At 36.9% G+C, this 27,604-nt stretch overlaps 2 protein-coding genes across 6 annotated transcripts in view; one reads left to right on the top strand and one right to left on the bottom strand.

Moving 5' to 3' along the window:
- Positions 1 to 14,762, top strand: part of LOC139138555 (arylsulfatase B-like) — a 42,612-nt gene extending 27,850 nt beyond the window's left edge. For all 4 annotated transcript variants that reach the window (XM_070706981.1, XM_070706980.1, XM_070706979.1 and 1 more), the window contains 12 exons: positions 30 to 133; positions 3,127 to 3,251; positions 4,162 to 4,232; positions 4,518 to 4,619; positions 5,407 to 5,470; positions 7,550 to 7,647; positions 8,994 to 9,130; positions 9,768 to 9,826; positions 11,086 to 11,203; positions 11,567 to 11,637; positions 12,312 to 12,416; positions 13,289 to 14,762. In XM_070706981.1, coding sequence (XP_070563082.1) covers positions 30 to 133; positions 3,127 to 3,251; positions 4,162 to 4,232; positions 4,518 to 4,619; positions 5,407 to 5,470; positions 7,550 to 7,647; positions 8,994 to 9,130; positions 9,768 to 9,826; positions 11,086 to 11,203; positions 11,567 to 11,637; positions 12,312 to 12,416; positions 13,289 to 13,458 — 1,224 coding nt within the window. In that variant the 3' untranslated portion in view covers positions 13,459 to 14,762. The remainder of the gene's footprint in view (positions 1 to 29; positions 134 to 3,126; positions 3,252 to 4,161; positions 4,233 to 4,517; positions 4,620 to 5,406; positions 5,471 to 7,549; positions 7,648 to 8,993; positions 9,131 to 9,767; positions 9,827 to 11,085; positions 11,204 to 11,566; positions 11,638 to 12,311; positions 12,417 to 13,288) is intronic.
- A 394-nt stretch (positions 14,763 to 15,156) lies between these two features.
- On the bottom strand, positions 15,157 to 27,604 carry LOC139138554 (arylsulfatase B-like). Of its 2 annotated transcripts, none has more exons than XM_070706976.1 (16): positions 27,312 to 27,604; positions 25,951 to 26,109; positions 25,434 to 25,545; positions 24,382 to 24,433; positions 23,897 to 24,000; positions 22,988 to 23,136; positions 22,386 to 22,456; positions 22,012 to 22,113; positions 21,226 to 21,289; positions 20,824 to 20,921; positions 20,235 to 20,371; positions 19,658 to 19,716; positions 19,160 to 19,277; positions 18,228 to 18,298; positions 17,695 to 17,799; positions 15,157 to 16,995 (listed from the first exon to the last, which is right to left on the bottom strand). In XM_070706976.1, exons 2-16 carry the CDS (start codon positions 26,105 to 26,107, stop codon positions 16,826 to 16,828), a joined length of 1,569 nt encoding a protein of 522 aa, XP_070563077.1. In that variant the 5' UTR covers positions 26,108 to 26,109; positions 27,312 to 27,604; the 3' UTR covers positions 15,157 to 16,825. The 2 variants fall into 2 exon arrangements, with proteins under 2 accessions (XP_070563077.1, XP_070563078.1); XM_070706977.1 differs by lacking the exon at positions 27,312 to 27,604 and adding an exon at positions 26,496 to 26,630.

The raw sequence follows: 27,604 nt of genomic DNA, 5'->3' as shown, positions 1-27,604 counted from the left end.
GATACTAAAGCCATGTATTTATATTCCAGCATAGCATTTTGTGGCACTTCACGAAAGGCGGTTTGCCCGTTAATTTTAAAACGCTACCTGAAAAGTTGAAGGATGTTGGCTACTTGACCCATCTCGTTGGAAAGTAAGTGAGCTGCGCAAACACAAAACTTTCGGTTTTGTTGTCAATGAAACATCCTCGAAAACTACAGACTGACACTTTGAAAGCCATATGTACACGCAATTGTTCTATCCGTTACCTGAAAGTGTGAGAAAAATGACAAACAAACATCACGATTTGTAATAAATTAAGATGATGAAAACGTACATACATATGTACGTATGTATGTATGTATGTATGTATGTATGTATGTATGTATGTATGTATGTATGTATGTCCATTTCTGTGTGCATGTATGGTTGTTCGTCCTCTGCTAGAAAAAAATCGAATACTGATATTAAATTTGGAATTGCTGCGTTTGTTGAAGAGGTCAGCTGTTCAAATAAAACTACTGAGTACAAAACAGGCAAATAAGTTTGAGAAAGGAGAGAATGGCGAACACATTTTTAAACTCGGGAAGCACTGATAGGATTCCGATTTCTCCGATTTCTCTGTGTCCTTTTAAAATATGATCATTCCATAGCTACGTCTTTAGGTTTTTGTGTTTGGTAAATTCTTTCAATATTTTCTTCATTTGGTGAAACACTTTTTTCGTAGATGTCACCCGTTTAATTGGATTAAAATCATGCTTACAAGTCCCTAGAACATTCTGAATTTTAGAACATTTTTGTCGTGTATTTTGCTTTGAAATACAGCTTGAAAGCGCCTTAGCATTATTGTATGGAGATTATGTCATGCAAGAGCATTGACTGTATTTTACAAACATAATACGGGGTTGTAGGAAGCACTTTATATCATAAATTATATTTGGTGTCAAACGTTTAAAACATTCACCTGAAAACAATGCTGATAATGATTAAAAACGTTTTCTCACCTTTCAAACATATCCCGTTACATTAGCAATTGCAACCAGAACCAAAGTGTATATTTCACTTAAAGCTTCTTGCCACCTTGCTGTAGTATTTTATTACAAACATTGCCCATATCCCCCAGGAGTTAAAATCAGTCAAGCCACACTGTCACTCATCATCATCATTACTTCCCATACGTAACCAACTACATCACTTTCTTGTGAGACTTGTCTTTTGATAAGAAGATGAGAAAGATTAAATATATATTATGGAACAGATTTCTGACATATGGCAGGAATATTGTTATGCATGTTTTATCCACCGATCCTTATGATATTGTGACATAATGTAATTTTGCAAGGAGAGTGAGTCTGAAACAAAATGCATTCTACAATAAGCTTCTGATATGTTCGATATAGATCTATGCAACAACAATGCATCGGCACAAATGAATCATGATATATTTGTATGTATAGATCATGACTACTGCAAAAGACTTGTAAGCAAAAAGGACTCACTGAAATTTCAAATGGATTGGTATAAATATAGTTAAATTGTTAGTACAATTTCTTTTGTTAAGCTGGAACAAATATCGCAGGTTTGCGACCAGCCTATTTACATTTGTTTAGGATGAAACAAATAGGCAATGTCAATTTTTTGAAATTTTTTAATTATACATTTTAGCTCACCTTCGGTATATGTACATTTACCAAAGAGAGCTTATATGGTAAGTCTGCGGCATCTGTATGTCAGCATGTATGTATGTGCAGATGTATGTCCGTCCACATCAAAAACTCCATACCGCAGCACCTACCATCTTAGTATTTGGTGTACAGGTGCACACAGGGGTGGAGATGTGAATTTGTTCAAATGAACACGTCAGCGTCAAAATATGCAAATGAGGTAAAAAGAGGGAAAATCCTGGAAATTGCTAAAACTCTGTAACCACATGCCAGATTTGGTTGAAACTTTGAATGCAGTTTGTTAAGGTTACTTTCGTTAGATTTGTTCAAATTATTGTGAAAAAAGATAATGTATTTTTAGGGCAACTTCCCCTCTTTTGGTATTGCTTTTAAACTTTGTATGCATGATCCTAGGGTTGGCCTCTATCAGATTTGTACAAATAGTTATGAAATTTTCATATTTGTATTTTTAGGGCAATTTTTCCCTTTTTCGGTAAAACATCATTTTCTCCTAAAGTTGTCGTTGAACTGCTTTTGAACTTCAGTTGCTTAATCCCAGTGTCAATCTCTATCAGATTTCGTGAAATAGTGGAGAAATTTGCTTATGGGGGGGGGGGGAATATTTCACATTTAAGGTCATAAAAGTTATTTTCTCTTAATTAACAGTTCTGATTGCTTTGAAACGTGGTATGCATTTACCTAGGGCCAACCTTTGTTGAGTGCCTTCAAATTTTATTGAGATTTTCATATTTATGCTTTTCCTATTTTTGGTGAAAAAATTAATATCGTCTGAAATCTCTCGTCCGATTGCTTTGTAACTTTGTATGCATGTTCAAAGGGGTAAACTTTGTTGAGTTTGTTCAAATCGTGACAAAACATGCAGTATTGTATTTTTGTGACAATTTTTGCCGTTTTGCTAGATCAATTACCTAATATTGTTTACAGTATTTCCATGCAGTACAATATCACAAGAGGACATCTTAACTAGGTATGGTAGATTGTATTACTAATTTTTTATGTACCAGGATGCAATATGTGTGTGTCCATTGCAACAGTTGCCAAACTTAAACACTTCGCCTTGGTATTTGATGGACTATGCATTAAAACGTCTTCAAATAGACTTAACATTGTGATTTTAGACGCTAAGGCCGATAGAAGCTATTAAATATTGTATGTACACTCACTCTGGCTTGCCGAAGCGAACCAATAGTGAGCCAAGTGTCATTGACGCTATGTTCTTTTCCGGAATCACCCATTTATGGTTGTCAAATTCCTTTATGCACGCCCCTAGGATGTTTTAATGTTTGCTTGTTTTAAATTACGAAAACATATGTACTGAGACCGCCACAAAAGGCTATAAGAATTTTACCCGGGCTCTGATAACCTGAGTGTGTTAGATATGGATATAGTTCAAATCTACATCCTTTGATTATGTAGTGAAAATGGAAGCTCATTATCTTGGACTCTATTCTCTCACCCTTAGATGGCACCTGGGTCATTCAAAGCTGGATTATACCCCTTTGAAACGAGGATTTGATTCCTTCTTTGGTCACTTAGGTGGCGGGATATCAAACTACGAAAAGACAAACAGAGATCCATACATGAACGGTAAGTTTATGTAGACATATATTTTACACTGTAGTTTACATCGGTGAAATTGCCCAGTAAACCTTGAATATTGAATAAATTTAAGTCTTATAGAATGAACGTGTAACCAGTCATGTTCTTGGTCAATGTAAGATTGGTTTTGATTAATTAAAAGAAGGCACTCTGTAACTAGTTTGTATTAGTGACATTACCAAGGAGACATAGAATGTTAATATCGCTTAGTATTACCCTATTGAAGTGCAACTAGTCATGTCATTGGTCAATGCAAGATTAATTTTCATTACTTAAAAGTGGGTGCTCTCTATAACCGCACACTCCTCATACCTCTGAAATTGTGAAGAATTGAAGCATTTGTCATTTCACTCTGCATGAACATGCATCCTGTAACAATTTACATATATTACCAGTGTCCCTTTAAAATTGGAAATTAAAAAAATGGTTGTAGTTTTTTCCCATTTAATACACTGATTATTTAAAATCAAACATTCTCTGAAACAACCAATGCCAACGTGAAAGTAAAACGAAAATCGCTTTCAAGACGTCGATGGTTGTATTCCATTTTAGCTGTAGTTATCTTATGTGGTATTCATTTTGATAGTTGATAGAAACTATGTCACAGGGTTCTTTACCGATTTCGTCTGTGAGAGTAGTTCTGTTGTTTTAGAATTCATCTGGTTCCGATTGCCATACCTAAATTCTCAAATGGTAGAAAGTGGCAAAATGTGAATTCGGATGCCATTTACTTTGTCTATGGAAGTTTCGGACAGGCATCGATACATCAATTTGTTCGATTGATTATTCCACTTCAAACTGTCAGCTAAGTTTAATACAAATAATGATTACGGATATGGATTGTAAATAAATTGTGAGTGTATCTCTAGGTTGACAGTTCTCTTTTCGTCTTGTTCAGTAACAAATTCCGGGTACGATCTCCGGGACAATACTGGCGTCGTTCAAAAGGACGAAACGACGTATTCGACGGTGAGTTTGACACGTAAACGTGAGCGGCTCCCGAGGAAACACTTGTACCTACCTTGCCGTCCATAAATAGAACATTTTATCTGTTTTACTAGCTTCCATTTTTACTAGCTTCCTACGATAATAAACCAAATCGCTCTGAAATTCTACTCCATGTAACTGAATAAAGACTTTGTTTTGTTATATGTAAAGATCAATCTTTTGTGACTCTAATGTACAAGAAAGGCAATCAGCTTATGTACATGAAATAGAAATATAAATCTTTAATCACCATTCATACATTTGTAGCTCCTGTACACAGAACGAGCGGTCGATATCATATCAAAACACTACCCTGAATATCCTCTATTCTTGTATTTCGCCATAGACCAACCTGCAAAGGGATTTCAAGTAAGACGTTCACTTTATTTATATGCAAGCGCATTTATGACGGATTTTTCCAATAATTCATTGTGTAGACGTCTGTTTGGATCGTTCATTGTGTAAACAGTCCAGGAAGTAGTTCGCTCAGGTTCAAATATTACATGTATCATGGCTTAGCCATGTTTACTCTCATAATCGACAAGGGGAAGAACTATTATTGAGTGGAACAGCTATTTGTAGGAAGTGATACTCCAGATAGAGTTGAAGATAACGTTCAGCACTTTTATTTCTTAAAGTTAGTATATTATCTCTTCTGAAGTAGATATGCCTCTTTCTTGCTTTGTGTTGTAAGTATTACAGTATCACGATGAGTTTTATGAACCGTTTTTATATGTATTGCATTACAATTCTCTGTAAATAGATGTTTAGACAATTTTGTTTAGCTTATTTTGTTTGTTTTGTTTTGTTTGTTTGGACAATTTTGTTTAGCTTATTTTCCGCGCAGGTAATAGACTACGTTCCTTTACCTTTCTTGTAAAGTATGTCGACACCAAGTGATTATGTCAATGGATTGCTATGTGGTGAAACGAAATTATGGCCTGACGGAAATGTGTCAATTTCGTGACTGCTTCTAGTTCTTTCATGCTGATATTTGCTTTGATTGAAGTTGTTAGTTTATTTGAATACTCTGTAACAGCGATTTATATGCACTAAATTTGCCCATATTTTTACCAAAAATGTTATAGTATTGACAATAGTGGTGCCAGCAAAAGATAATAAAGATGATATGTGACTTTAGTGTACTTTTTCATAGGTTCCAAGTAAATATGTAGATCTCTATCCTAACATGGAGAATCAGGATCTCAGGAGGTATTACGGTGAGGAAATATAGTCAAAATCAATGTGGGCTGCAATATAGACAGTTTCAGTCACGGATGCTTTTGTGAAAATTTTAGTTTTTTACATTCCTTACATAATAATTCGATAATTCAGAACAATTAAAGTATTTGGATGTAATATGACATTAAACTGGTCCAATAATCATTTCCATTCAAGGTAATATATTACCAGGTCCATGGGACAATTGTGATTTACAAATTTAAGTAGGACCATCCTGAACCACTGATAATTAGTGGTGGTACCAGGTGTCCGGAATGGGTAAGCGTACCCTGCTAGCATGCTACACCCGTCAGGATTGGTCCCAAAATTGTCTAAATATTGTATGAAAAGATACAGGATATGAATCACTGTAATAAGTCAAAGCCGGGAATGCTGTCGTTAATCATTTGTGTGACCGAGGTGTCATATTTGGCCACAATGTCGTCATATCGACCGTAGAAGTTTTTGAAAGTCCTAACGAGTCTTTTTGTTGTGTATCCTTGTCTCAGTAATTTTGATGCCAATGAGCTGTGTCTCAGTTGAAAATCAGTGTAGGAATCACAAGCCCTACAATATCTGAGAAGTTGAGACACGTACACACCATAAGCAGGTGCAGATGGAATATTACTAGACAAGTGGGGATAATTTATGATTTCAAAATCGAAATCATCCCTTTTGTCATACAGCTTAGTGTGTAGCCCATTAGTACCCACTTGTAGGAACAGATCAAGATATGAAGCAGAGTTCCTACCCTCTGTTGTTTCTTTGATTTCCAACTCATCAGGGTAAATATGATGTAAGTAATTTGATATGTCTGGATTGTCTAGACTCATCAGATCACGATATATCTGTGCGTGTTGTTAAAACGCCTTGCAAGTTTTTAGACCCTGCTTTGTAGAGAGATTGTAGGAACTCTGCTTCATATGAATACAGAAATAAGTCTGCAAGAAGGGGTGCACAATTTGTACCCATTGATATGCCGATAGATTGTTGAAATGTCATACCGCCAAACTTAACAAATATGTTGTCGATTAAGAAATTAAGCATTTTAATAATTTCTTCATCTGTGTATTTGTGCTTGGCATCCATGTTGTTACTGAAATAACCTGTCCTATGTTTGATGGTAATGTATTGGTACCTTCTACTGCCATTTTTATGCAGGAAAGCTTGTTTCACAAGAGATGACAGCCTTGTTTTAAGTTTATCGTGGGGAATTGTGGTGTATAATGTGGAAAAGTCAAATGTTCGGATTGAGCTGAACTTGTTTTTCTTGACTTTAAATCAAGCAACAATTCCTTCGAATTTTTTAGTATCCACATTTGATTGAACCCACTTGTTCCATACACTTTGTCACAATATCGAAAAAGACCATTTTTGATGGTTGTTAAAATTATAGTCAATAATTGTGACAGATGTTTGGTAGTGCAATTGCTTGATCCTGCAATAAAACGTTGTTTGTAAGGGTTCTTGTGCAGTTTAGGTATCCAATACAACATAGGCAGTTTTTTGTCCTTCTCTTTCAAAGGAATGCCAAATTCATTGAGCACAGATGAATGGTTTGCAAAAATGTCTTCATCAGTGAGGGAGGAAAGAGTGTAGGTGGTATTACTCTTATCTGGATGAAGGTTTAATTCATCTGTTATACACTGGATATAATAATTCCTACAGACAAAGATGATGCAGGAACTACAACATATTCGTTGTGTAAAGCATCGAGGCATGCTTTGACCGATGGGTCATCTAATACTGAGGAAGTATTTACATCTTTACTGTGAGAACGGAAATGTGAAATACGTGATTTTAATTTATCTCTGACTTTGCTCAGCCAGTCAGAGAGGCATTCCACATCAACTTCCTCAACTGCAGCCCAGTGTCTTGCATATTTTTCGGCGGCATCCATGATAATTCTGAAATTAAATTTCCAATTAATATTTTGTGGCTCTCGATGTTTTGGGCCATATTGAAAGAGTTGCCGAAGTTTACTGTACTGTAAATGTTGTTGTTGTCTCGGAACCCCTCTGAGTCGTTCAGTCGTTTTCTGCGTATTTAAGCTGTTTGAATTGTTTTGTTGTTTAAAGCTAAGTTGTCCCTAATGGATGAAGCGGTTAGTAACCTCACTTCTGCTCTGAAGTCACGTGGAATGTGGGAAGATACAATGTTGATTTTCATCAGTGATGTAAGTTTACATCTTGTTTGTTGCAGTAGTTCGCATCTCAAAATTGAAAAAAAAAATTGCCCAACTTCCCTCAACGAAACTTTAAAATATTCCTCTTAGATTAGAAATCAAGAATATAAATCAAGGGTCACAGTGCAAAATTTAAGACTCAAGAAACAAATTAACTAAAATATTTACCAAAACTTGGAATTTAGAATGACTGCCATTCCTGTGCTATGAAATTTTTGATTGTCGTAAAAATAAATCAATAAAATCTTGATTCACTGAATTAGCTTCAAAATTCACGGATACTCTGTATTTGATGGAGCCTCAGCTCTTGTAGTTCAATAATCCATTAATTTGCTACATGCTTAAAGTTCCATTAGCTGTATCTTCTGGCGATTTTTCCGTTAGTTTTGATTGAAATGATCACTGGCTCATGTTGAATAGCCTGTCAAATAACAGAGAATCGCATATCATTCGGAAACGTTACGTGCCCTACAACTAAATAACATGTGATTTTACAACGAAAATTTCAATTTTTGTCCGGACAGAAATACAAACTCTGTTGACACGCGGATTGCAACGTAGGCATTCTTCTGCACCTGCGCGAGCCATTTACAGCAATTTAAAAATAAATATTCATTACTTATGCCCGGTACTTACGTCGTAGTCCATTGTCCGAGCACGTTGCGTAGCCAGATGTCTGGCAATCCACGACGCAATGATGTTTTGATCCCGCAATAAATGTGAACTTGTACATCTCGCGTGATCGCGGCGTCACCATATCTGCGTTCTCCCCAGCACGCTGAGCATGCCAGCCAGACGTCAACAAACGAGCTCGGAAGGGGAACACGCTTGAACAAAAATTAGCAGTTTTATGTGGCTATAACATCACTAATCATGTTTGTTTCTTCGTAAAACAACATTTTGCAACAAATATGAGCCTCCAACATGGAATTTTCCGAGGTAAAAAATCGTCAAAAGTTACAAATAATGGCTGTTTAAGGCAAATATGAGGAAATTCTGCTATTTACAACTAGGTAGGCCGAATAAAGTATATGTGTGGTTACAGTAATCTGACATACGCGAGTTAAACCATCCCATCGGTAACTTAGTTCGCATTTTAAAAAATCGCACATGATTTAGCAAAATGTTGCTAATTTTTGACAGGTCGCATCCCAATAAAAACAAAATAATCGCCTAATAATGTGTCTTGAAGGCATGTTACCGAAAAATACAAATTTTTACCCACAACACCTGATAAAATCGAACACTTACAAACGCGTTTACGTTTCAACAGCATCAACAGTAATCAAGCTTGCACCTCCTTCACCTGTGCCATTCTCTTCTTTCACAACACTCAGAACGGTGCATTAATAGTCACACAGGGCAATAATTTGCCATTGCGTGCCCTCGGCTCAACACTTTTTGAAGGCGGTGCAAGAGTTCCGGCAATGGTACATGGACCTCTTTTGAAAAGGACAGGATACGTGCATGATGGGTAAGACGGTTTGGATATGTTACTAAGTTGCTGATTGATGTCTTTCAGATTAGAAAGTTACTGGTAAGATTTGGAGTAATTAAAAATGGCTACACAGGAGCTTCTCTGTGTTATTCCAGTAAAATTTACACCAAAATGCTGTTTCGCCTGACTCTAAATATTCTAACAGAGGCTATCGTCAAAGTGGACAACAGAAAGGTAGAAAGAAACCCTGAGACAGATATAGCCTTAAAATTTCTATACCTATCTGGTCTACTGCTTGTGTTGACTCACTTTGAAGCTCTCGGAATAAGTGAACTTTTCACGGTTTATTTTTTTTTTCGAAATCGAAAAGTTTTCCTTCCGTAAAGGTAACAAGGAACGGCGGCCATTTAAAATTTTATGTGTCGGTCAATATTGAGAAATTTGTTTCCCTTGTACCAAAGTTTTCACGGTGACGCCTGATTTTAATTAAAATTGAATTATTTCGAAAGGGAATGTTTCATTTGCTGGTGCAAACTTTTACAAAAATTCAGTCTTTAGTTTCGAGTCGCGTACTGCGTTACAGTAATCAACGTTACAATGACTACATTGGAAACATTTTGTACTGTACGATATATCAAGTTAAGTTACAAATTGAAACCTTTTTGATGCGCAGGTTAAATCACATTACGGATTGGCACACAACTATACTGTCAATGGCGGGCATCACTCCAGGTAAGACAAACAATCACTCACTGGTACGCTGTTCTAATGATAATTATCATGTTTTCGAGACGTTGCAGGAGCCATTTTTCTACGGAACACAAGGATATGCGCATGTGCAAGTGTTTCCAACTTGAGAACTATGGGATTTAAAAATGTTCAAATTATTTGTTTTACATATGAAATCCGGCTTTCAGAAAGTTCTGCATGAAAATCGATAAGCGCATAATAATTATTTAGATATACAAATGCGCCATTTGACTATGAAAATCCTTCTATTTTTAAATTGATTTTCGTCTTACATGGAAATAAATCATATGATTGTCGTTAACAAATAATCTTCCAGAGAGAGACCGTTTGCCTTCCTTACATCGGGCACGTAATCCTTTGTTTGGGCCATAATATATGATATCTTGCGATAACTCTGTGGATAGGTCCACATTCAGGCCTAGGCTGCCTTTTGGCCCGGGGCAAGATTGTGGTAAGATATCACTCTTTCGCCTCTAAGTAACTTATCAATCTAGCTCTAGAGCATATGTTAAAATAGCTACTGGGCTAAGAGCCGACCCAAGTCGCAAAACTAATTTTGTCGACTCTGAACCAAGCTGTCAAACCTGACTTAAATTAAGCCAGTCAGCGTTGAACAAAGTGCGTTCACGATGTTTCATACCAGGACTGTCTCAGAGGCGACGCAATCCTTGTAGTGTGAACGTTTAATTTGGAGTTGAACATTCTACTAAAATTCTACAGATTCCCTTGTGCGCCCTTTTAGAATGGCGTTTCACATCTACGTAGACGCGTAAGTGCCGTAAAATATGAAATAAGCCTATTTCGCTAGCAATATTTACGACTAGTTTGATGTCATAGCTGTTAGCAAATGAATTTACAGGTAATTATGTGACAGCAAAGACTTTGCTTCCAAAGTTATAGGTGAACTCTTTGCATCTAAATAAAGTTTTCGGAAAACGGAACGTATGCTGTATTGTGTGATTAATATGGCTTAGCGTTTTCGCTAGGCATGGCAGTAAATCTGAATTTCTTCAGTAAGATCAAGAAGAAAGGGTTGATAAACTTATCAGCTTTAGAGACTAGAGATAATATTTAAGTTGTCATTTATGGTTTTACAGTGTTATTTGGTCCTGTGCAGCTTCAAATATGTCCTTTACCGAGAAAGTGTTGTCCTATATTTTTTAAATTTTAAGTATAAGCTACTCAGTTTATTACAATACAGTTGTGATGTGTTTCAACACTACACTTTTCATTCAAAGCAGAATCGGACCTTGACGGTATGGATATTCTAAACATGATTGCAGACGGTTCGCCGTCACCAAGAAAAGAATTTGTATACAACATCGATCAATTTGAAAAGTCTCCTGGTGCAGCTATAAGGTAATGCAGTTCAAAGTTCACTGTGCTCGTATGATGGCATTCAAAGAGCATTAATTAGTATCATTGACGTATGCAAATACAATGGTAACGATATCATTAAAGGATAATGTTAATAAATCGCGTATCATGATAGCAAAATAATATATCGAATATGTTGCGTGTCTACAATATTTTTTACCGTAAATGCATCATTCTTTTGTACGAAAAGTAGACTTATCTAGTTTACATTTACCATTTATGGTAAAAACCACCAAACTTGCCGATCTGTACCCCTATCCTGCTTTATTGGTCATTCTTACCAAAATGTTCAAGATTATGAACGTTGCTTTACTTCGTGGTGTTCAATAGATAATTCTTTATCAGGGTCGGAGACTGGAAGTTAATTATAGGCAATCCAAGCATGATGTATCCTTTGCAAGTACTCAGTGAAGTAGGTAGGTAAAGTTGAGGACAGTTTTAAAGTTACTTTAAATGAAGGTGATTGCATGATAATGATAATGTGAAATGAATTTTTAAATGCTTGAAAGGTATTCAGCCCGCCATAAATATCATGAGGGTTTTGCTGAGTGAATATGTCCTTCAGGGATTCTAAAGACGGATAATATTATATGTAATTGTACAAAATGTGTTTACTGAAAGCACATAATATGTCAGTGCAGTTTGTTGAAACAGGGGTTTCAAATCTCGATGAGCTTATGCAGATATTTTTGAGGATATTTTTTGAGACAGTCATAAAGGCAACTCAATGCTTGTAACAGAACGGTTTTCATTTTATCCATCTATAACATTGTATCTCTAGTTCTTCTTTCCCAATAGCTATTTTCTATTCTAGACTGCAGTTGTGGTAGCAAATACATAACTAATGATGGTTTTCTATTATTCATTTGCATAGATAAATCATGTTGCTATTAGTATACGGTGACTTTAAATAACTAAAACACTAGGGTCAGAAATTATAAAATGAAGGCTGAGTCTCACAACAAGCAATAGTGTAAGAGTCTCTTTGTAGCGATAATAAAACTTCTCTTAGAAGATGTAAGAAATTGTATATGATTGAAATATTTATTCATTATTAGTAGCATACTCTTATTATCGTCACTGTTTTCAGATGGCTGGTTTCCAGTGGACAGGAAAGTGATCAAGCTTAACACATCCTCGGACACGAAAGTTCGACCACCACCTGCAAATGTTACCTTATTGTTCAATTTAAAAGGTTTGTGGGTAATTAATTTCATTAAATTCGCGGTGTTATTGGATTATGGATTGGTATGATTGCGATTACGATTGTCCAACTAATATATACCAGACGGGGCAATTTGACAGTATAATTATCTCTGTATTGTGTTCATATAGTATTCTCAGTCCTAATATTGCTAAAGACATTCGATAACAGCAATAGTGAAATGATTGTATTGTTAGGTAAACTGTTGTTCGGTGTTAAGTAAGCAGTCTTAGTATCATAACTCCTGGCATCGAATATTTCATTACAACATACACGTAGAAATGTGGGTTCCAAAGCTGTTTTGAAACTTTCATTTTAAAACTAATTAAGAAAATATCAGGTACCATATCAAAGTAATCGTAAAATATTAAGTCATTTGCTGTCTTTCAGGAATTACAAACTCAAGCTTAAATAGAATTTCATCAAGTGATTGTCGACATTACTTGCGTGATGAAAAACATTGTGTGTCATTCGCACGTGCCATTTGCCATATTTCAAACACAATCGGGTGAACTGCATGAAATTTCTTAGTCATATTTGAAATTGCACATGTTAGAAATGAAAGCAGCACTCCGAGCCAGGTCAATAGCTCTGTAATTTTAGTGTTTTAGACACATGGCTTGTGAACTGCAGGTTTTACACCTACAGTAATTTATGATACACAAAATCAACACCTGAACTCCTTCATTGCAACCCATCAGTTAGATAAGAGTATTTCCTGTATTGTTAAGCCGATCTTGTTTGGTATTATTGTTTTGTCAGCCCCCTTAATGCTTAGAGGTTTTGTTGGAAAAAAATACTTAGGAATAATCGGATGCGAAAACATATCTATTTTGACTCTGTTACTTAAATTTTCTTAATAGATGACCCAGAGGAACGACATGATTTATCACAGAAACTTCCGATGAAAGTAGAGGAACTGCGTCGACGATTGGATGAGTATAGCAAAGGTGTCGTGCCATTAGTCGATTATACACTGGACCCAAAAGCAGACCCTGATAATTTTGACGGAGTCTTCTCACCATGGCTGTAGTTTTGAAGAGGAGTCTGGAAAGGAGAGACTAAATGCATGTGCACGAGTAACACCACTACTTAACTTAACTTAACAAATCGGCATTCCTTCAAGGCGCAACTCAAGAAATATCTACTAGACATGAATTGACAATACATAGTCTCACTTATTTTCGACTCTGTACTCCCTTTACCTTGACTTTTATTTCCATGCAATTTTTTTTCTCCCTGCCACTCGATGTATTTCTGTTGTGTGCTTGTTTCATTTATTTATCTTAAATGCTTCGTCACTTTAAAGTCATGTTGTATTATTCCTCATTATTAGTATATTTGGGCCATGGACTTGACTAGTTTGTAAGAACTATTTCCATGGTCCTCACCAGGGATGTTAAAACATTTTGATGACAAACACTGTTGTAACTTGCTATTACCATTATTTATTTCTATTCTTTCACTGTATGATGTGTCTTGTAACCTTTCCCCTGGTGAAATAAAACAAATTTCAAATTTCAAACTTACATGTCGCAATATGCCACACCAAGCTGAAATTTGATATTAGTGGTTTTACGATGCTTCAATGTCTGAGAAAAAGCACATAGAGTATAATGAAACTACACTATTCTTGTTTAATGTATGGGGTGTTTAGAAATACATTTAAGAAGCTTCAGGGGGAAGGTCGGTTATAAATCTGATTTCAAATGCCGGTCGCTGTATGTCAACATCCAAACGATCGTTATTGAAATAATGTATAACCAGATTCAACCGTTATCTCACGCTACACACACACACACACACACACACACACACACACACACACACGTACCACCGATGATTTTTAGAGTTTTGCGGATTCATTTATTTGCTTATGTAATTTGTATCTTTTGTTTTTACTTTTTAGTAAGCAATACTGTCGGAATTCCGTTGTTGTATTACCACAATGAATCATTCAGAGTTTAATGAATCGAAATATTTGCAACAGATGAACAGAAAATGTACTGACATATTTTTATTGTGTCATAATACGCAGATTACTACATATTGTCCACTGTTAATCTTTTTTTAACTTGATAATCCACTTGGATAATGTTTGGTTAAGTATTAAGCATATTGGATGTTTTAACGATGAGCTGTGACGATATACTCAATCTTGTGGAAATACGATGCTTATCCCAAATAATAAGAGATATAATTTACCAGGTCTAACTTCCTTTTTTGTAGACAGAGAGGGTTATAAAAAGTTTGTGACGAGAAGATGTCTTAGAGTGTATTACACAGCATAGTTCATTATTCTTGTTGCCAATAAAATGGGATTAAAATTGGCTATCACATATATCGTATTTTCTTGGCATTTATACGTGATAACATCCACCCATTGACAATACACTGGGGCTAGGTCAGTGTCAAACGTTCATGTCGCCGTATGTACATTTTTATTTTTTAAGGAGTTGGACAGAATACAAACTATTTAGAATAGCGCATAGTGTCATCAATAACAACTGAAAGCTTCAGGTCAAACAAATTTTGAATAACAATTTTAGAGATAATAACATATTATGTGTTATTCGTAGTTTCCTCATAGCCTACAATGCATAGTGAATCAACATTCTACAATTTCAAAATCAAAGTTCTTCCACACACACATTGACTTATAACCACCCTAGTCTAATCAAGTACATTAATATCAATAATCAAGCATACATAAATACACAGATTTACAGAGTTTTGTATCGTAAAAATATTTATTCATAGCTTCCTCATAGACTGCAATGTTCCAAAATTCCAAAATTTCTCGTTCACATATGCACATATAACCACCTTCCTCTAATCAAGTACAATTATGTCAATTATTCAGGGTCCATATATGCACAGATATTGCAAGTTTTAAATTGGGAAAAAATATTCACAGCTTTGCCATAGATTTCCATGTATAGTGGAACAACATTTTCGGCAAAATTCCAAAATCAAATTTCTTGTAAACAGATGCACATTTAACCACCTTCTCCTAATCAAGTACAGTTATGTCAATTATCCGGGGTCCATATATGAGCAAATATTCCAAGTTTTAAATTGGGAAAAAAATTATTTTCAGTTTTGTCATGGACTCCCATGTATAGTGGATCAATATTATATAAAATACATAGTCCACAAGATAAGATACCACCAAGTGATATAAGCTGTTTCGAAAGGCTTGAGAACACCTCCCTGAATATGGGTGTTATGCGTGCACCTATCTGTTAAAGTCATTATGGAATTCGCTTCATGGAAATTCGATCATTAAAGCTATGGGAGTTATTGAGAACTATTTTGGATGTACCAATCAAGTAGCGGCAAACTCGAATCAGTTGTCACACGATTGGACAAGATCTATTTTAAATCATGTGGTCGACAGCCAAAACGCAACATAGGCCCAATGTTTCAAGTGTTCCACAGTCTAAAATACAACCTAGAAGGTCGCTGATTTTTCAACTTATTTGGGAGATTCAAGTCAAATTGCATGACCGATATGGCGAACACGATAAGTTTCGTTGCCAACAAACACTTCCCTCGTGTAAGTACAGACGGGGAGTGTACATATTGCCTATTAGTGTACACGCAGCCGTGAATACGATGATACCGTTGCACATGGGGATTGCCGAATTCGCGATGATATTGAGTGTATTTTCTGTATACAATTAAAATATTGATAGTTACAGGATCGTGGACGTTTCTTTTAAATAATATACATTTACTTTTTACACGAAAAATAACTACGACAGACTAATGATGAGAAAGGTATCTTACTTATAGTAAAGCAGAACCTAAATCGAAATTTTGTAACTTATAAAACTATGTGTGTGCGCGGAAAATCAGAAAACCCCCATCCACCAATTTGGACCACGTGACTAACCATTGATACTTTATATGTGGGAGAGAACAATCCCAAGCCCGTGAACGTGTGTAGTAATAAGAAAGACATTCGCTAACATTTGCAGAATACCACCTAAAACAGAAACTTGGTCTGATTTAAACTCTTACTAAGGTGGGATATAGAACATGTACTCAAAACCATCTAAACCATCGTGTAAATTCATGCAAACAGATTTGAGTATGACCGAATATCATTCACTCACACGCCGTAAGCATGTGTATCTAACGTTTTTCTGTTAATTTCACATAGGCTTGTCCATTTTCCAAGACAAACCAATCTGTTTCACACAATTTTTCGAAGAAAGTGGCCACTATATTATAGCTTTGTCAATACCAGTGAAGTTTTGGTCAGCGCGAAGCCCTTTCTTCCTTCAATTAAATTTTTGCATCTCAACTCCCTCTGTCTCATTATTATATGGATGGGTAGAGATGGATTCTTATACACTAGAAATAATGCCAAATTTATCACTGCCGTGTTAATGTTAAAGCCATGGTGAAAATACTCCATCGAAATTATCGGGATGTGCTGCAGGGTCCAAAGTCAAGTCGACATGTGGCGCAACTTGTTTTCGATATTCATCCAATCGTCGGCGTAGTTCATCGACTTTATCGGGGAGTTGGTTCGATAAGTCGTTTCGTTCTTCGGGGTCGTCTGGGCGGGAAAGAAAATAACAGAAATTGTCGTAAAGCATCGTCATCTTTAAAATTCTTTAAATCAAAGAATAAAATAAAAATTATTCCTGTGTAACGAAACAGAATGCCCTCTTCTTTCTTTGGGAAGGTTTGTACATTTGAACTTACTTTTCGGAATCCTTTGGTGAATGCATTGCTGGAATAATCCCAGGCCAAGTCAAATTTTCAATAAATTTATAGAGGTGCTGTTTGTTGCATGTGTCGCCAGATGCCGATGATCGAAACTGTTGACGTTACTGTGCCTGTTTCTTAATCAATTGAGCCAATGTTTATGAAGTGGGCCTTCAAGATTTACGAATTAACCATGCAGCCAATTTTGTCGAAACTGCCCTTACACTATGATTTGAAAATCTCTCTTTCTCCCTTCTCGCCACGCCCGATCAGAAAACCTCAACACTGCCCTCTCCCCACCCTAATATTTTTCTCTCCCAAAATACTTGTACACACTGCAGCTGAATTCTATTCCTAACCAGCCAGTAAAGTGCAAAGTTTTCGCGCCGAGCAAAGAAATCAGCTCCGCCACAAAAATCCTTCCCAGACGGCTGATATAAGAAACTCTTCCCGCCTGACAGCAAAAGAACCATTAGCGAACACATTTTATCGCGAACGGCTTTGTTGGCGCCCTTTTTTGTGAAGATAATTTTGAATTTTGTTCTACCTGTAAGATTGAACAGTAACGTCAGGTTTGCAGGAGGCGTGGGGGCTTCCATACCCATAGTTCCCTTCGGTTTGAACATTGTCTTGTCAACCGGAAACCAGTGATCTGTGTAGAAATTATTTGACTATGAGCAATGTGAAACTGATAGTCAGGTTATTAAAGTCAGAACAGATTTTATGAAAACTTGACAGCTAACAATTTTTGATGATTACAGCTTGAGTGGAATATTATTTATAATATGGAGTCAAGATCAAGTTTTGCTGTCTTTTTTGTGAAAACGGAAAATTTAACTTTATCTTCTAGTTCGGAAGGAGAATATGAACCATTTTTCCTCAGTGGCCCCATATATTTATAATTTTATCATGAAATAGAACAGTTTCAATTTTTATCCACAAAGTCTAGGCAAAACTTCAAAGCTTCAAAGCAGGGACTTTTGTCGCGCTAATCAGTCTTTGACGAGATACTAAGATACGAAACATATAAACGGATTGTGAGCGCCGACATCGAAGTAAAAAGGACTACATATTACGCACCGACTTCGCTGAGAAGCTGTCCGGGGTACATTATATTAGGATTGCCAACGATTAACTTCCAATCACCAACTCTAGGAAGATAAACTACAAGTTAGCTTTTCGGAAACTCGAGTACGTTATTTTGTCAAAGTGTACGTTACCATGGTTATAGTCTATTTTATAAATTTGCTGACGTAATCGAACGGAGCTGAGGTTTAAAGTGACACATGAGAAATTTTAAAAAGCTTAGTAAGTTAAACAGACTGATACAGTGTTCATAATTATATAAATGAGGTTGAAGGCTTCTATTACAGCAGAGTTTTCACCACCAGGAAACGTAAGTGTTTACGGTTATTTCAAGACGTCTCTGTAGAATTGTTCTTACTTAAGGTAGAACGCACCTCTGGGACAGACATGCGGACTCTCAACTTTTACAATTCTCTTCTGATATACCACATGTGGGGGTTCCTTTTTAAAGCTCTTGGTGAAAGAAAACTTTTCACTGGCTTAGTTTTTCGAATTCAAAAATTTTTATTTTACTCCATAGAGTTAACACAGGGATGGTGGCCATTTTGAATTTCTAATATCTAAATTTCTAAATCTTGGGTAATTTGTTTCTCTAGTACCAAAATTTGCATGGTGACCCCCTATTTTTATTCTTGATTTTGAAAGAGAATGATTGAAAGATTCCTTGAGGAAAGTAAGAGCAAAGGTTTAAGTCTTTCACTTTCGAGGTGCAATGCATGTGAAGGGATCACACGCGAAAAAGAGGATGTCTTGAATTTTAGATCCATGGTTATATTTGTAGTCTGAAATGGCAAATAATGAAAAAACTGCATTTGCTGAAATTAAAATTGAAATTGCACAAATGACAATCATCGAAGGAAAGCTATTCTGCCACTTAATCTCACTGTACACATCATCGTTAAGGGTGACCTTTAAACCCTAATTACCTTATGGCAGCACCTGGAGACTTTTCAAATTGATCTATGTTGTAAATAAATTCTTTTCGTGGCGATGGCGAACCATTCGTAATCATATCAAGAATATCCATACCGTCTAGATCAGACCCTGTAAAACAAATAATATAACATGTTAACTATATATAGTATTGTACCTCTGCGATGCATCAAATGATATGTTGTAATCGGGAAAGTCATTATACTAGGGTACAATATTCGCCTTCTGAAACGTGATTGTCATGCAAAATTTGGAGTACATCTGTCCCCACATATTGGACACTATCACATATAGTTTATGGTCGCACAGTTTCACGACAACATATTTCCGGGAATTGCGTCGATCCAATCTGACCGGAACATCAATTTGGCACAGTACTATACAGTAGTTATTTCATTAAATTCACCGAAATTGGACAAGAGCCAGCATTTGAAGAAATCAAAATTTGCAGCAGCATTACGAAGTGACACGATGCCGGTATTGTGTCTTACCTTGTTTAATTCCTGCAATTGATAGAAGGGTCGAATGCCAGTCTGTTATGTGATTAAGTCTGTTAAGGAAGACATTGAAACTTGTCACGTGATACCTAGACATAACTTGAAACGCCATTTCAATACATCACCCTCGCTTTTCACACAATTTGAATTTGTTTCTTTCCTTACACCGATGGACATGTTCTTTTAAAGAATAAATACCTATTTCATCCCTTCCGATCCACGGGTTTCACCATTAATTTATTATCTCGGTCATATATATATACCTACGAAATGGTTTGAGGGAGTACGTTATCAGCAAAACTGACACAGTTTTTCATGACAATTTTCCACTCATGTTTCGTCAGGAGACAAAAATATTGAATTGTACAACTTCAACTGTACAGAGAGAATTTGGAACAAAAATAAAAACGATTAAGGAAGCTGAACATAATTACTGATCATTTCAATAAGCGTTATTAAGAAACATTCACAACATGATGGAAAAGAACTACCATAACGGAGCCGTGGCTGTTTCGTAGCCACAAATAATACCTACTCTAAGCTATAGGTAGCCATTATCTTATCAACTCACCCGTTGTTCACGTATCCAGTTCGTTTCAAAAGGGGTCCGTGTATCATCGCTGGTACCCGCGTTGCACCTTCAAAAATAGTTGTGGCAGTAGAGCGAAAGGGCAGGTTACATCCCTGGGTGAATGTGAACGCTCCATTCTACAGGTAGAGATAACAAAACAAATGCTGAGAAATGTGAGTGAATACAAAATCGTGCGCCCCTTCGAGGCTTTCAGCGCTAGTTCACTCCTCCATTTTATTCAATCAAGGAAATATTATGAACTGAGTAAAGGAAATATCAATTATGTTTTTTTCAAAAACCGATGAGAACTCTCAATTATCATGTTCTTTGTAGACATTAAACTGAACGATGCAATAAATATTCAACATCCATTAACGCGAACAAATGGATTTGTGAGCCGGTTGCGGGTTTATTTATCGTTCTGAAAATAAACTACAACACAGATTAGCAATAATGCACCCATTACCTTGCAGTTCATTCAAAAGACAAGTTCACATTCAACGAGGCAAAGGTTGAGATAGCAAGATTAATGATCATGATATATTCACACATTCAAAATGATGCGGCATAAAGCGCGAAAATCACTTACATCGCTAATGAATATCAACATTGTGTTGTCCCACATACCACGTGACTTCAGCGCGGAAGTGACGTTGGCAATTCCTTCATCCAATAGCGAAAGCTTTCCTGTGGTGAAGAGAGAATTTGTGATGGTAGGAATTATCAACGTGGTAAAGACCTGTGTAAATCTACCCTACCAACAACAGGCTTGTAAACCAAAGTGGCTCAATTTTACATTTGCAGTATCGAGACGATCACAAAGCACTGAAAACTATCGGCTAATACGGAAGCAATCACGATAGATGTACTATATGTCGCCAAAACTGTGTATGAATGACAAAGGAACGGTCTCTGTAATGCACCAACTGGCAATTTTTCTGACTGTGAGGAGGCACTTTAATGGGAAAAGTGTCCATTCTGTCTTCCTTACCGTAATATTTTCTTACATTCTGGTTCTCAATGTCGGGATAGAGATCTTCATAATGACTTGGCACCTAGTTTTTAAAAATGCATTCGCAGAAATCAGGACTTAAAGTGGGTTATTCAATCACTATCGACTTTGTTCAGAACCTCTCCCTTGTAACAATACGAAACCACAAAACTCACGTCTAGCGTCGTGCTCTGAGAAAACTGGCTTACTCGATTCTTATATATAATACCAAATTATGGCACACCGCTAAATCTCCTTGATGCTCGTAGTAAGTACATCATGATACTACGCCTGAATGAGTCACTTTGGGATGCCAGTGACGTAACTTTTCTGGACTGGAGTTAAGTCCTTTCACAGTCAAATGATCACACCTATGGCTTCGATGTAAAATTAGCACACGACGCGAGACGTAAGTTTTGGAGTAAGATACCAAAACCGAATGTGGTGGGTTGACATGTCTTGTATTGAACACTTAAATTACCTATGTCGATATTGCAAATTGGAATTGTTTTCCTATATAACGCCAATCCATAAATAATGTATATTTCGTGAATGACACGCACGTAGCTGTATAAGAGTCTGTATACTTAAGAATTGCCGGGATCAAACGAAATAGGTCAGTTCATCGGAAACTATGTGTGCGCTCGGGACTTAATGAAGAAGATCATGTACATGTCTTCTATGCCTTTCAAATCTAGACTCAGAGTTTTTAATGATGTTTACCAATAGAATAGGACACGAGAACTAAATCTTCCAGATGGATCTGTTTCGAAAAGACATTCTTACCTGGAGCCCCTTGGACGGTTGATCAATAGCGAAATATAGGAACAGAGGATATTCGGCGTAATGTTTCGATATGATGTCAACTGCTCGTTCGGTATAAAGGAGCTGTGAATGTAATGATTTTGAAAAAATATCACGTGATTTTTGACAACGATAGGTTGGGTTTGCTTAATCTTGCAATTCTGACCTGAAATTCCTCATTAATATAATAGTCATCGAGAAACAGACAGCAGGTTTACAGGGACTATACAGGAATATTCAAGGTGACCATTTGTCTTCATAGGATACACCGCTTAGTGTGGACGTTCATTATCGGTAGATTTGACTAACGGAAGGGATTTCTTCTGGCTTTGCATTGTGAACGATTTCCAACTTACCGTGGAATAAGCTTTATCGTCTTTTTGAACAACGCCTGTACCATCTCGAAGATCATATCCAACTACCTTTGCTATATAAAGAAGAATCATATGATATATATTAGCATTCCTAAATGCCAACATCAGTTACGGTCGCAACATGGCATGCAATCATTACCTATGCGGCGCCGTTTCGCCACGGCTTTCCTAACTTACATCTAATACACAGTGAAATTTTCAATTCAATTTTATTTGCAGGGAATCGGCCCTACATTGAAGAAGTCACAAGTGTTCAAATCTTGGGAGACATTCGACAGGGTATAGCCTACACATCCGGGAAATAGATCAAGTGGAATCATGTGAACTGCAAAGATGGCGCACTGTTCGTACAGATGATGGGTTACTCCAAGGCAGTACGACAGTTTAGAAATTGACTGGATTTGGTCACTGAGAACTGACTGCCCTTTGAGCTTCATACTTCAGCTTCCGGAAGGGGAGTTCAAAGAGCAGTCTTGGTAACGAAACTGGTAATTATTCCCTTGACAGAATGATTTGTGAGTATGTGGATGTGTGACGCTGTTGTTTTTCCAATCAGCAGCAATTCACGCTTCCATGACACTTACCTCCTATGTCTCCGGCACCTTTCTTTATCATCCCTGCATCTTCCGCTGTCTTCTCGTAGTGTGATATGATACCGCCATAGTGGCCATAAAAGGAGTCAAAGCCCCTCTTCAAGGGAGTGTAATCCCAACTGGAGTGACCGAGATGCCATCTTTCGAGAAAATCGGAAAGCCTTCCAATTAGTCGACGTCAAGTGAAAACGCGAGCATTTTAGCTGCCGTTTTCACTAAGAAAATACGTGACACACAGAGGTGTAGCGATTGGCAAAGTCGATGATACCGTTTGTTTCAGATCACCGGCACTTAATTAAAGCGGTGATGTCTCTCTGTCAGTTTAGCGAAATTCGATGTACATCTGTGCAAGCCCAACCCTCGACCATATTATTGCCTCAGCCAGTTACCATACTTCGAGTGTAATATATTTCACTTTTAGACGAACAATTAATACTCCTAACCAAACGTCAAAAAGCTGAAACAGTACAGACATGAGTCTAAGCAAATTTCCTAGTAATGCCAGAAAAAAATACACTATTGTCCCTCAATTTTTTTTTCAAAACTGCATAGGCGGTAATAGATGTTTTTCACGATCAAGTAAAAACTTTCACTAGTTACACTGTTACTGCTGACTTGGTGTCAAGATTTTACAAATTTTCCACGAATAATAGAGGCATTATAAATACAGGCTATGCTAGCAGCAGAAATTATGAGCATTTCCACATTGCTCCCAACAGAAAGCAAATCTGTAAGAATATGCGAGACAAAAATGCCCTAAAACTTGTATACGGAAGCACATAGTTGCCTCAACTACAAAATCCAAACTGGCTGAAGTAGAAGCGGCGATTCCGAGAAACAATTTAATCATTCTTTATTGCCTGTATGAACAATTATCCCAGAGATACATTATCTACCTACTTTCCGACCATATGTGTAAGGTATCCAACTTCTTTTAACTTTTCCGGTAGAATCCTGAGTTCTAAGGGAAGGCCGCCTCTCTGACTTCGCCACAACATCTTGTGCTTCACGGTGAGAGAAAAAAATATAAGCAGACATGATATACAGACAGTGCTTTTTATACATCCCGAAAAATTATCTGAAATAAACAAAATGGTGCCCACTTACTTGAAAATATTGACGAAGTTTAATAAGGGAAGTTAACTTAATCTTATTGCTCGGTTACAACTATGGTATATGCCACACAATACCAAAACAACTTTTGACATGACCAATTAATTTGTTTGTTTGTTTGTATTTTTTGTTCGTTTGTTCGTTGTTTGTTTGTTTGTTTGTTTGTTTATTACCATTTATTTCTTTCGTTATTTGTTCATATGTTTGTTTGTTTGTTTGTTTTTCTTCAGTTCTCTGTATACAAAGCATATTATCCTAGTAGCTATACATACCTGCATACCAATCCTAAACGGATAGTAACCGGTCAGCAGGGCAGCTCTTGTCCTGCAAGGTTAGCAGGCGTTGTCAGCTATGACTTGAAAGACACATTCTTGCACAAAGCTAGCCGTGCAAATTGGCAACATTGACTCTTTTGTAAAAATATATTGTCATATTTGAATGGTTGCCTTCATAGTTATATGAAGCTCTACTCATGTCACTGCCTTTTCGATAATATCGAAATCAAGTGACATCTACAAATGCAATGGTTCCGCTCTCTCTATCGGCAGGTTTTTAAGGTAGCGACATACCTTACAGACACTTTCAGATTTTTATTTTTTTCTCAGTTACAGAAGTCCAACCCCCAATAAAGTATATATTTTCTGAAATCCCTGATATTAGGAAATCTGACCGCGCACAGTACACAGTCATTATTTGCATAATAGTCACGTGACAAGTGTATTGCTGAAGCTTAAAAAAATCGGTTTTTCCTCCCTGTAGCAAACACGCTACAAGATTTCTGGTTGAAATTTGTGCATTGACTAGCCTTAATAATATCCTTCAAATCTGTGTCTGACATTTCCATTATATGTCTTTTTTTGTTATGCATACTATTGAAGGTGTTAGACTAAGGTGCTTTACAAGGAATTATAATTGTCGCGCCATATAATTTGAATGGCGATTCGGAGAAATCAGAAAATATATACTTTATTGGGGTTTATGACTTATTAACTAAAAAAATAAAAATCTGAAAGTGTCTATAAGGGATGTCGCTACCTTAAAACGGCAGAATGAACTGCAAAGAATGTCGACTTCTATGTTTAGTCGCACATAAATTTCCCTGGGGTGAAAATGATCACACATTGTCTGTTGAATGTGATCGGTATGGCTTTCTAAATAATGGTGTAATGCGACAGTAGACGCACAGCCCATAGTTTAACATTTTTCCCTTGCAAGCTTTCTTGTCTTACACTGTAATTCGTTCTTCCTACCGAAGTAGCATCAATGTGAAGAAAGACCGTGAACTTAAGATGCCCCTTTCTAGTATCTGACCGACAATACTCACGGTGAACAAAGTGGCTGGACGTAGGTTTGATTAAATATAACTCCCTCGGACGCCAGTTTGTGTAAATGTGGTGTTTTCACCCTAGGGTTGTTCCAGCTGATGTCATTCCAACCTACGTTGCGAAAAAAGAAAGTTATTTGGCGATTCATATAAGAATTACAAGCAATGCATTAAAGATTATCAATATTTAATCCACATCAACTAGCATCTACTGATTCCAAAATATTTTTCTTGAAAATGCTCTGAGCAGTTTTTTAAAACAACGTTTGAATTGTCGGATATACATATTCCTTCAAAGTGAAAAAGATCATAGATTTTTCCTTGGCAAGATGAATGTTTTTAATGTATGACGTCGTTCAGAAAAATGATGACAGTAACTTGATACAACTTTAACTAGATCTTAGTCTGAGTGATACTTACTGTCATTGTTTCATGGAAAGCTTGTTACTGAATATTAGCCTCATTGTACTTAGTCTGACGTCACAATGTCATCCTAATTCTGGATGAAGTTACGTACCTAGGTCGTCTGCAAGGATCAGCAGAATATGTGGACGCTTTTCTTTCTGGCTCGTAAACACAGCTGTCACTAAGGCAATGACCCCAACCGTCACGGCCAGTGTGGTTAGATACTTCCAGGAATTACCTGTCGATCGTTCTCTGTAGTTCTTTTCCATTTCTGTAGTAAGAACAATTGCCAAAGGGAGCAGCGAAAAATGCGAAAATTCAACATATGAACTTAAATTACCTATCGCATGTTCGCATAAATGACAAACAGTAAAATTGTGATCCGTGGATAAGAATTGCTTTTCTTCATACTCTCACTACCAGAATATCTCTCTCTCTCTCTCTCTCTCTCTCTCTCTCCCCATATGACACAATTTCAACGAAGTTTTATGTGCCGCAAAAGCCAAAAGGGCAGGGACAAGTCAGGTATCGTATATTACGCCGAAAGCAACAATGGTCATACATATTGTATTTCCAATTGCAATCTAATCCTGCCCTTTGAAATGGAGACAGTCCGCAATGCACTGCAAGGCCAGTAACAGTAAATCTCTGTCTTACCCTGTGATCTTTGTGGTCTCTGACAGGAACAAGTCACGATATTGCCACGAAAGCTTTGCTGGATATTTTCAGGATGGTTTACTATTTTTTGCTTCGTCAATGGGTCATTTCGTTTTTGTCAACCGGTGTAATGCTAGCATAAATTTGAATGATTTGTATATTTCAATGGTTCATATTTAATACCCGCATATATAGTGCCATTTAAATCGTTGCATTTTTAAATAAGATGGTTGGTTACGGTCGGTTATCAAAATTAATTATTGAATAAATCACAGATCAATACAGAGCAAACAAGCTGTCACTAAAGTATGAGAAACGTTAAGAAGGCTTCTAAAGTCACTGTTCAATCCAGCTTGAAGACTTACGTCGTTTTTTGTGCGCCGAATGTATGGCGAATTATATTCAAACCCGGGGTCGTTTGCTTTCGCGAGTGTAGCGTTAAAGATTAACAACAACTGTTTAATTCCCTTGTAATATATCTACACCGTTCATATGTTCATAAACGGAGGGTCTGAGTGTGGTGCAGTCGAAAGTGCACGATCTTAACCGGGGACCCTAACCTTGCTGAGTCTGAGAGTCCTTTTACTATTCGTCCTTATTACTATACCGAAATCAAAAAACAAATGGCGCTATCCCATTTCCTGTGGTCTGCATTTTGTTTTGTATCACTCCGTGACCCGCACCTATAACCTCTGTCATGTCTGCATGTTGAGCAGCATCAAGGCAGACAAAGGAACGGTAGAATATAGCTCGTGAGTGCTGTGAAGTGGCAACATCATTTCTACTTGACCGATTACATGTAAGTACTTCCCTTACCTGCGTCTCGGAAAACGTTCGACCGAAGTTGCGCCGAGCAAGGTTCTACAGCTCTCCACTTCAGCCAATTCTCGCTTACATGACCTCTTACCCTTCAATTATTCATGGTGATGTAATAACTTGCAACATATGACCCCTATGACCCACTCAGCCATCCGTACCCATATGATTCGTGTCAAGTCGAATTATCTCTAGTCTATACCGTGAAAAATTTTGCATTACAAATTAACGTGTCCCTAATTTTTTGTTCTGCTATTTTTAAAAGCAGCTCCGCACACTTTGTGGTTACGATC

This window comes from Ptychodera flava, chromosome 8 (genome assembly GCF_041260155.1).
Source record: "Ptychodera flava strain L36383 chromosome 8, AS_Pfla_20210202, whole genome shotgun sequence".
NCBI classification, from domain to species: domain Eukaryota; kingdom Metazoa; phylum Hemichordata; class Enteropneusta; family Ptychoderidae; genus Ptychodera; species Ptychodera flava.
This window is presented reverse-complemented; position numbering and strand designations above follow the sequence as displayed.